Source organism: Corvus kubaryi, unplaced genomic scaffold (assembly GCF_017639235.1).
Source record: "Corvus kubaryi isolate FWS band 111438036 unplaced genomic scaffold, C.kubaryi_AGA036_p1.0 137, whole genome shotgun sequence".
NCBI lineage: Eukaryota > Metazoa > Chordata > Aves > Passeriformes > Corvidae > Corvus > Corvus kubaryi.
The window spans coordinates 18627677-18638893 of NW_024580671.1; the positions used below are offsets into that span (position 1 = coordinate 18627677).

Genomic DNA, 11217 nt, shown 5'->3' on the forward strand with positions numbered 1-11217 from the left:
AGTAGAAACAGGATCTGTAAGCTATTCAGCATTCTGAAAGAATACTGTTAGAAAAAAAGATACTCAATTTCATGATGTAACATGAGCGAAAATAAGGTGCTCTTGTGGTTTTTCCAGCACATGTGAAAGTCTCAGGACAAATTTCCACTACAGCTTGTGGAAGGGTGGTATGGTCTCTGCAGGCTTTCAATGCTGCTTTACTGTAGTTGGATTCTGTAGAGTGGAAGAGTGCACAGCCTGTCACATGGCAGTTGTGACCACACAGGCAATACAGCAATATGAACTGCTCTTACTGAGGTCTGTCTTGCAAGCAGAGCAGTTCTGGAAAGCATGATCATACTTCACTTGAGTAAGTCTGTGCAGGGTACCTGACAACACCTGGTCATTCACCAGTGTTATTAAATCACATCCTGTCAAGACGCAAGACTAAAACTGGGGGTTACTATTGCTAAAGATTTAAGTTGTAAAAGTAAATAAAGTGCTTGGTGTCATTGTTCAGATGGATGAACTGCTTCAATTCCAGTAGCATGTGTACTGTGAGGCATAAAGCTGCATGATGATCATGATGTAATCACTAAATCTGCAAAAAGCAAGGTCTGATTCTGTCACCTGGTATTAGATCTCAAAAAAGGTACGATTGAGAATTGGTAATAAGGTATAATCACATGCATGCCATAAAATGAGCAAAGTGAATATGTATTGCTTTATTAGTACATTAAATAGTCTCTGAGTATTAGCTATGTGAAGGACCTGTGTAGACAGATGCTGAAGATCTTGCAAAATTTTGTTTCGAGTGCTTGAGATGCATAGTATGGCTTTTAGGCTTAATGGGCAATGCTAGCTCCTGCTTGAGTGTTTTGGTAAACTGGGAGATTGCAAAGTGATTAGTGTTTAGTAGCTATCCAGATAAGTATCAGCTTTGAAATTCTGCACATCTTTCCTGTTGTGGAAATGAGTTGGAAGCTGTCAGGCAGTCTACACCTCAATTAGTGATCTCTTCAGGTATTTGTGTTACAAAGTGGAGTCAGTTCTGCTTAACATTCTTACTTTGCATGAGTGGCTCATTTTTATTGTAGAGTTAGCTATTTTTCTTTGGAGTGGGCTTTATAAATTAAGTTACCACAATGTATGGTTTCTGTATAACCACATGACCAGGGCAGCATCCACCACACACTGAAATGTTAGTACCGTACATCCTAAACTGGTGTACATATAGGGAGCATATGTTTGGGACTGGCTCTGTATAACTTCAGGTGGTGAATTAAAGGTCCTCCTTCCTTTCCCATTACCTCAGGGGCCTGCTGTAGTCATGGCATGTTCTTGTTCTGTTCCTGTTACATACCGTAGCTTAAGGCACCTAACTTGCCTTCAAGACTAGAAAGCAAGATGCAGAGCAACATTAGAGTTTGATGGGTTTTGGCAAGCAGGGTTCAGAAGCCTTTTGTAGGTAATAGTTTATGCTATTTGCTGTATGAAGGATAAATAATGGGGTAAAATACTGCTCATTCCTCTTCAAACTCTAGAGATCCAGAAGGTTGATATGTTTTCTTAGTCTATAGTAAGAACCTGTAGTTAACATCAAGTTTCACTAATTTCTGTATGCTGTGGCTGACTGCTGTGAATGGAAGTTTTGGAGACACCACTAATAAATAATGGACTAGCTTGTCTAATCCAAGGTTCTGTTCATTATATGTGAATTGGTTAATTACGCTTAAAGTTACAAATTGCTTTCTAATATGCGTTAGCCAAAGTAGTTGAAATGTGTTGTTTATGAAAGAATATCATTTATATCCAGGTTAGTAGATATACTTCTACCTTTTAAGGCTGTTTTCTGTGAAAATTCTCTCTGCAGCATGTGCCAGAGTACCTCTGACTTGGTCCAGAGCTGTTTTGAAAGGCTTTGTCCATATAAGCCTTTCACTTTTCTTTCGTCTTCTCTTTAAATGCTGTGCTTTGAACAGAACTTGGTGCAATAACAGTCTTTGTCTGTCTGGATCCATTTTCTTCCTTTCTAGGAAATATTTGTTTCCACATGATTGGTTATCCTTTGATAACCAAATATCATGCATACAGTGAAATACATATGAAGAAAGTAGTATAGTGTGTGTAACTTTGAATGTATGAAGAGCAACTGAAAAACTGAAAGTCCAAGCAAATGATTTCTGGGATAGTCATGTTGATGCATTAAGTTATCGTATAATAAATCTGGTAGGTGACTGATAATGGATATGTATGTGTTTGATCAATACTGAGATGTAACTGAAGGAATGACATAGCATCATATTAAAAATGCGTTAGTGTAGTCAACTGATAGCTATCTGATAACAATATCTGTAAATAAACAATGTAAATAATACAACAGGATACATAAGGAAGTGTTTGACATATGGCCGAAAAAATATGTATAATTCCTAATCAAAGCGCTGAAAACAAGGGTTTGGGTTCCTGGTGGTGTTACTACACACCAGATGGTATGAGATTGTAATTTTGTTGCTTTTTCCGTGAATTTCAGAAAAATATGCCGCAACTGCAAATGTGGCCAGGAGGAGCATGATATCCCTTCAAGCAATGAGGAAGATCGGAAAGTGGGGAAACTCTTTGAAGATACGAAATACACAACCCTCATTGCAAAGCTGAAGAACGATGGCAATCCCATGTATAAACGCAATGTAATGATACTGACCCACCCAGTGCCAGCCAAGAACATATCCATTGATACTGTGACTTATGAGTGGGCTCCTCCTGTTCAGAATCAGACACTTGTAAGTCCAACTCACATTTTTTATGTTCGAGGTAGGAGTTGGTGGGGGATAAAGTAGTAGAGCTTACTGGAAGGATAAATTTTCCTCTTGTATCTGTCATCTTGCTTTATGGATGCTTGTTTGTAGAAGTTCTTTAAAACCTTGGGAGATGAGGTAGTTTTTAATAGATAGGATTAAGAGTTATCTGCTAAGTCCCTGGAGTCCAGTCAATTTCTGTAACCTGCTTTTTTTTTTTTTTAAACAAACTTGAAAAATTTGCATGGGGTGTGGGCAAAAAAAGCCAAACCAAACACCACATCAATTTATTTTATTGTTTAAAGTTAAGGGGAACACTTAGTCTTGCTTATAGCTTTTACTGTATATGGTAAGAACAAGGTCAGTGTTGACATCTGAAAGAGCAGCTCCCTTCCAGTATATTTTCAGTTGAAGTAGATGAGATGGTAGATAGCTTTCTGAGAATTTTGCTTCACTTTTCAAACTTTGATTACTAATTTATTGTACTAAAATGTTGTGCAATCCATGCCAGAATTACATTATCTCAAATTATTCCTTTTCAGTGAATTAATCAAACCTTGTGCAGATAAGACTTACTAATTTGATTTTTAAGCTTTTCTTTGCTTTATTAAAACTAGAGCTTTTTTTTTTTTCTTTATTTAGCTAGAGTTATTTCTTCAGTGGGCTGTATGCCCCAAGCAGATTATTTCAGATTCTATTTTTCTAAGACTATCCTCAGGATCAGTATTTATAGATAGAGACATGGTGCTGTGCTAATGTTATTTACTCAGAGAAGTAATAACTCTTTCCTGTATGTTGTAAAAGGCTTAAAAGGGAGCCTGTCTCTTTCTCTGGGAAGAAGCCAATTAATGCATCTGCTGTATTTTATCTCCATTATTGTTTCAGGAGCTTAATGTTTATGGAAAGAACCTTGTTTTTGACAAATTTGACTGTCACTAAAAACTGTACAGATTATTTTAGTTGTGTTTGCTTATGAGAATGGGTATGTAGTTGAAGTGCCATCTGATATCTAACTCTTCCTGATTCAGGCTAGACAATACATGCAGATGTTACCAAAGGAGAAGCAGCCTGTTGCTGGCTCAGAAGGCGCACAGTACAGGAAGAAGCAGTTGGCAAAGCAGCTGCCTGCTCACGATCAGGATCCTTCAAAATGCCACGAGCTTTCCCCCAGTGAAGTTAGGCATATGGAACAATTTGTGAAGAAGTACAAAAAAGAGGCACTTGGTGTAGGACATGTCAAGCTCCCTGGTGAAGTGGAAGTGAGAGCTCCTGATGAGAATAACTTGAAAAATGGTGACAGAGGTATCTCATCTGCTGTTGGAACAATGGAGGAGAAGTCCCCAAATCAGAAAGCATCTCAATATGTAAGTATAAGAAGGGAAAGATAAAGCAAGAAGGTATATTATCATCCGAGTGCTCTATTTGGTCATTTTAGCCCAATTAAATTGTTTGTTAATTTGGAATAGTAAAAATCTGGGGAGAGAAAGGAAGAAGGGGAACTGGAAAATGTTGTGAATGTCTGCATGGAGCCTTGGTTTCTGACAGTATTTAATGCACTGCAGCAAATAACTTCCCAGGTGACTCTTTTCATCCTCAGTGAAAAAACATGTTAGCTTGGAGATAGTATATTAGGGTGGCTTTTACAGAGTAATAATCAAAAAGCTAGTGTCTTATGGACTAATTGCTACATTCTTCTCCTCTTGAAGAGTTTAGTTTAATTTTAGAAGCTTGTTTTCTCCTCTTTCATGGAAGAGCACTAAAACTACCCACTTGATAAATTGTGTTTAAAATTAAATGAAACTGAGGAATAATAAAGTTACACCTCCATCCTGTGTCCAACAAGTTGAGCCATACAATGGCTTTTTTGACCAGCCTTTTCATATTCAGCTCCATTTTCTTAACTATTTTTTTTTCTTTGGCATCTGATTTCTCCTTGTAATAGCTCAGTGAAAACCAAGGTATATAGAACCACCTAGTTTTCATTGATATTTCAAAAATCATTGCCTTAATCAAGTATTTCTTACATAACTACTGCTGTGCATGTCTCAGCTACCAATCACAAAAACAAAATAGGGGTAGTGTTACTGAGGGAACATTAAATCAGTTTAGTGGAGGTAGACATTACTTAGCAGTGTCAAAAGCTCTACTATAAGCTGATTTCTAGAAATGTTGCTATTATATGTATGAATCCTTAAAATTATTTTCCTGCGCGTTGCTTACAGAAAATTAATATACAAGTTTTAGATGGAGAAAAAGTTTTGCTTAACACTGGTTGTAGAACGTAGCTTTTGGTGTTATTGAGGGGTGTGGTGTGGATTTTTGTTGTTTGTTTTTTAACTGACAGTATATATGACTACTGGTGCGAAATATAAAATCAACACATTTTAGCTTTTTGGACATGGCCACTTACCCTAAAAATTTTCAAGCTGTGCCATTTGGTTACCTGTAGCTATTTGCTAATTATATATATATATTTTTTTTTTTTTTTTGGTCACTGTCTTGTTATGGAGAATCTAAGAAACTACAAAGTTTTTTTACCATGGCTTGATTAGGTTACTGTCATTTTGTCTTAAGTCAAGCTTTCCTTCTGGTTTACTTTGGTTTCAGAACAGCAATCCCTAACTTATCTCCTCAAGGAAGACCTACAGAAATACACATCTTGCATTGTGCCCTGCTGGCCAACTACCTTGGACTACAATAAGTCAACAGCAGGAGGCACTCTGTCCTCTTGAGTAATTGTATCAGAAGGTGCTTTGTTTTTACATTACACCTGTTTATCATTTCCATACTTTTCTTACTCCAGCACCTGACTATTCTTCCTGCAGTTTAAGCCAAGCATATATTATCACTGTGGCAGTAATTTAGAAAGAGACTTGTAGGTACTTAATAGTGTAAGTGAATATTTGGGTTGCTTACCTATTGTTAGGTATTGAGTTTACACTGGGTTAAATAATTGGGATTTAGATATGTTATTTTAAAGTATATTGTGGGGGTCTGGTTTCTGCAATGAGACTCTGTTTTGCCTATACGATTTAGCATTATCTCAACTGCTTTTTAACAGCTCAAAATAAATTGATACAAACAAGAGCCCTTAAATACTTAGCAGAAGTGCCGTCCTTGTCTACACTTTTTTTTATTGGTTCTGCAGCCTTGCTCATCAGATTTTCTTGTACATTGTCTTTCAGACAGAGTTTGAAAGCATGTATTCCTGTAGCTGTGGTAAAAAGAATCTCTTGAAAAAATAATTTTCATTATAGGAATAGACTGCAGTTCTTTGAAACCTGATAAAAAATAAAAAAGCAAACCAAACACTAACAACCAGGTCTCCACTATTAATGTAAATATACCTATAATAATTGTCTCTGTGTTTAAAAAATATAAAGCTTTCTCACTGTGACTGAAAGCTGAATTAAAGAAAAATAGATACTCAGCATATTTTCATCTTGTAAAGGAGGAAATTTTATGTACCTTTTAACCACCAAAGCTGGAGATGTTGATGGTAAGCAAATGAATCCAATTGCCTAGACCTGGGTCTAGGCAGCTGCTTAACCTTCCAGTGGACTTCTCTTGGAGTGTGAGGTCTAAAGTAGAAAGGTCAGAAAGCTTTATATACATGTATATTTGAACTTTCCCTTTCATTAGTTTTTCTGCATTCTGTTTCTGTTCCAAGTTATTCTTCCTCTTTTGGTGTCTTTCTGTATATCTTTTGAAATTGTCTGGCATGTGGGATCTGATCAATATATCTTACAGCTGAGGCACTTTATATGTATTTTATTTTTATATGCACGCACAATTAAAGCCGTTTGTGGCTGATGTGAGTCATAGAGGAAAACCTTCCCAGGATGTTCAGCCCAGTCTACAGACCAGCTGGAGTGCAGGAAATGCCAAACTGGTGATTAAACTGTAGATAAAAAATTTTTGGTTCAGTAACATAAATCATCTGTGGTTTTTTACTTGATGGCAAAACCCTCTCTGTAAGCAGGTATGGGGCAGAAGGCTGACTATGAACTCTCTGGAACTATTTGTAGTCTAGCTGTGTACATACACTTTGTAGGTTATCCATAGTCACTCTCCCTGTCCTAAGATCATTACTCACAGGCTGTTGGACAGCAGCCATGGGTGACTAGCATCCCTAGAACACAGCTTTATACAGAATCAGTTTGAAATATTCACTTTTTATTTTCCTCACCAGTGATGCAGATATGGCTTGGTATTCTCATGACCTCTAAGTACAGCCATTTTCTTGTCATGTGTTCTAGTCATAGTTTGTTAGCTTGGATGGAGGCTTATTATTCTCTCCTTGTTCCTGAGCATGTAAGGTTTACAGAGCATAACATGAATTTTGATTGCTTGTTATTTTCTTTAAACACTGGAGTGCAATTGCAGAATGTGAATACAGTGAAGTACAACAATCCTTTTAAGGAGCACTGATGCTATGACAGTAGAATGTGCATCATCTTGAATTGGTTAGTTAAACCTAAACCATGGTACAAGTATATCCTGTACCACTGATGTGTCTACTCATGGGATTAAACTTATGCTTTCATTTCAGTCTGGAAAGATGGAATTTATTAAATATATCGATAATATGTAATTTTTATAAATATACCTCTCAAAGACTTAATTAACTTGTTAATAACCTCTTTCCAGTTCTGCTATCACTGCAAGCTGAACATGCAGGAAGGTGAGCCAGCTGTCTATGCAGAACGTGCTGGATATGACAAATTGTGGCATCCAGGTTGTTTTGTCTGTTGCACCTGCAGTGAACTTCTAGTAGACATGATCTATTTCTGGAAGAATGGTAACCTGTATTGTGGAAGACATTACTGTGATAGCGAAAGACCCCGCTGTGCTGGATGTGATGAGGTAGGAAGTCTCCTAGTCCTTTCTTGTGGCTCGTAAGTTTGTTCCCCAGAGAAGTGATTAAGAGTTTTAGTAAAACATTTCAGTGCAGGAAGATGATATGCCTTCAGCAGTTTAGTTAATATTCTAGTTACAGAGAACTGAAACCAGTATGGACACTGCACATTCAGGAAGATCCATAGTTTGCTTTGGATTTGGTGGTGATTTTGCACAATCTGTGGGGACACAGGATGTAATATGTGAGGGCAAATTCTTCCAACAAGTCCCAGTTATGCAGTTGTTTCCCTTATCGGGGCACTAGGGGCTGAACTGACCCTGGGCAGTTCAGGGAACAGCAACAGGGAACAGCCCTCCTGGGGCCTCTGGCATTTGTGGGCTCTTGGGAGCAGCATGGAGGCTTTTGGGAAACAGTTAAACAATGGTGGAACTGCTGGGAGTTCCTTGGAAATTCCAAAGCATCCAGAGGCTAGATTTATTGAAAGGTGCACTGTTCAATTGAATGTACTTGTTTACTTGTATACTTGTTTATATCTTCCTCATAGCTAATATTCAGCAATGAATATACTCTGGCTGAAGGGCAGAACTGGCATCTGAAACACTTCTGCTGCTTTGACTGTGATTGTGTTTTGGCCGGGGTAACCTATTTAACAGTGAATGACAATCCAGTCTGCAAATCCTGCTATGTGAAGAACCATGCTGCGGTAAGGTCCTTACAGATGTCTTGGTGTTGTGAAGGAAGGGAACATAAGTCCGTGGAGCTTCAAACTCTTACTTTCTCTTAGTCTGGGAGTATCTGAAGAGTATCAATTGAATGTGTGTTTAGGTTTGAGTCAGTCATCTTTTTCCCCTTCGGGAAAAAAAACCCACAACTTTAAGCAGGCAAGTGTTCTGTCAATTCATAAACTTGAACAAAAGCCACTGATGGCAGGGGGGGAAAACTGTTGGAAAAATACCTTGAACTTAGCCAGCGGTGAAGCAGGATTTGGTAACAGAAGGAGTAAAGTGGGTGAAGATGAGTGATGCTGCTAAACATTTAGTTCTCATCAATTGTAGTTCATTGAGCCTGGTGGGAATCAGCTTCAGCTGATCTGCTAAAAGCCTGTAGTGGTAACTGCAGTCTAGGTACTTTTGTTTCTTTTATTTCTAACCACATGTGTTAAAAAGAGTGATTGACAGGATAAAGCTAGAAGTTTGGAAAAGAATGGCAGTTCTTGATTCTTGCTTATGCTGGAAACTAGTCTGAGATGATGGTCCATTCATATCTGTAAGTTAACTAGCTACTAGTTGGGGGCTCAGTCTAATGTGCACCTAGATGGTTTATATAGTAAATGGAGAAAAAATTTATTATCTCTAGTTGGTAGTTAATAATATTTTGAGGTGGGTGTGAGGAATTGTTTTTTTGGAGAGGCTTTTTTTTATCCTCTTAAAACATTAATTTTCCTAATCTAAATTATAATTTGTGAACAACCAGATTTTAAGATGAATTGCATCCCAGACTTTCTAATAACCTTTAGTTATTTGGCACTGCCACACAGCCGTCAATGTACAGGAAGATTTGTAGCTAATCTCTTTACATATTTAGGTTAATATATGAAGATCTGTGCTGTTCGACATAAAAGGTTTTTATGATTATTTGGCTATTGGGAAATCCTAACCATCATAACTGTCTAAGCTTAGCCCCAGCAGCAAATTACTTGTGTATCCATTTTATTATTCTGTCCCCTCAGCTGAATTCTAATCAAAACACTTAAAGAAAAAAATCAAAAGCTGGAGACTTTTATAAAAGGCTTATTTTAAACACCTGTCTCTCTCCTCCAAAAACATTTAAGAGGTCCAGGTTTTACTGGACTCAAAGAGGGCATGTGTATGCTTCATTTCAGTGTTGTTTGATTTCTAAACAGATCTGCCAAGGCTGTCATAATGCTATAGATCCAGAAGTTCAGCGTGTGACATACAACAACTTCAGCTGGCATGCTATGGAGGAATGCTTCTTGTGTTCCTGTTGCAGCAAGTGTCTAATTGGCCAGAAGTTCATATCTGTGGAAGGGATGCTTTTCTGCTCCATGGAATGTAAGGAAAAGATGACGTCGTAAAAGTAGACATGCACAGAACTAATCAAGTATTGCTGTGTTCCAAAGGCTCTTGCATTTCTACTGTAAAATATATAGTGTCAGGACATTTAAAATTACTGCAAGTATTAAATAGCATTTTTCCAAAGATTTTTTTTAATGTCTAAAACGTCCTATGTAATCTTTGTTTCTTAGCCATAATAATACTTTCTTTTTTGCAATACTTTTTGTGAGTCTTATTTCAAATTACTTCATATCACAGAAATGTAGGAAAAAATGTGTTACACGCTATATGCATTCTAAGGAAGCTCTTCACTGTGAAGAATCTTCTTGCTGTATCTTGGCTAACAGAACAAGAAAATGTGAAAATGCTCCAATTTATCTTGTTTTGTATGATAAATGTAACTCTTCCACCTCTGGTTTCACTAATTTATCATTTGTGTAGTTTTTCTGCTTTCATCAAGCACTTTAGACAAAATGATCAGTTTTACTGCCATGTACAGCTTTGTTGCCCTGAGTTCAAGTATCCAGGGAGAATGACGCTTAAAAAAAAAAAAATTGCCTTTAATAATTTCCTTGGTTTTGACACATGGGTTTCTGGGGGATAGTGACTACTCTTATGTCTAGTTTTGAAAATAACTCCACCAGTAGAAAACTGTTGGCTCATGTTTGTTACTTGCTACTGTTCATGCCTGGAAAAGCTTTAATTTTACAAATACTAAAGTTATGTTATAGATAGGGGATCGGGGGTGTTGGTGTTAGAAAATAAGAGCAGGTCTTGCTTAGATTAAAAAAAAATCCACCAGAAGGTAGTGGGTGTCACTTTTAGCCTTTCAGAACTGGCTTCTCTTTTATATCATGAGTGTTCCTTTCATAAGTTGTGCCTTCTATCAAGAGGGATGTGGCACACAGTACTGTATGCATTTCCAAGAATGTATTTCTGCAAACGGATCCTGCTTTTGATTTTTACATTCTGAACCAAAGCACGAAGAAGTCTTTCCCAGAAGACTTCAGTATTTGAGTGAAAAATTTCACAGCTGTGTATTAGCTTTGCTCTACTAGATAAACCAAATGTGTGGCTTTCTTAAGAATTACAGACCTACAATGAAGCTTCTTAGTTATCTTTGTGCCAGACACTGAATGTCTTTAGCCTAAAAAATTAATAAAATAATTTTTAAAGAAAAGTCTATGCAAGTCTTATGTTCAGTTCTTGGTAAGTTTTATGGTGATTGTATTGTAACACCTATCAATAAAATTAGTGTTTTTCACTTAAGTTGTCTACTAATTCTGTTCTTGTTCAATCCCTTTCAGGGGAGGCAAAGAGGAAGGGAAATGTTCCCATACTTTACATTAGCTTGGACGTAATTTCCAAAAAACTGAAGGCCTGTATTACTATACAGTGGTTACTGTCTTGTGTAACATTGTTAATGTGCTTATAGGTGCAGAACAGTGGGTCTTGTTCCAAAAAATGCACAACTTCAGAACTTAGTGTAATTTTTTGTTCACAT

General features: G+C 37.2%; 1 protein-coding gene across 2 annotated transcripts in view; it reads left to right on the forward strand.

Moving 5' to 3' along the window:
- The window catches only part of TES (testin LIM domain protein), a 28592-nt gene extending 17610 nt beyond the window's left edge, over positions 1-10982 (forward strand). For both annotated transcript variants that reach the window (XM_042018074.1, XM_042018075.1), the window contains exons 3-7: positions 2513-2762; positions 3806-4141; positions 7428-7643; positions 8183-8341; positions 9542-10982. In XM_042018074.1, coding sequence (XP_041874008.1) covers positions 2513-2762; positions 3806-4141; positions 7428-7643; positions 8183-8341; positions 9542-9733 — 1153 coding nt within the window. In that variant the 3' untranslated portion in view covers positions 9734-10982. The remainder of the gene's footprint in view (positions 1-2512; positions 2763-3805; positions 4142-7427; positions 7644-8182; positions 8342-9541) is intronic.
- Positions 10983-11217: the final 235 nt, after the last annotated feature.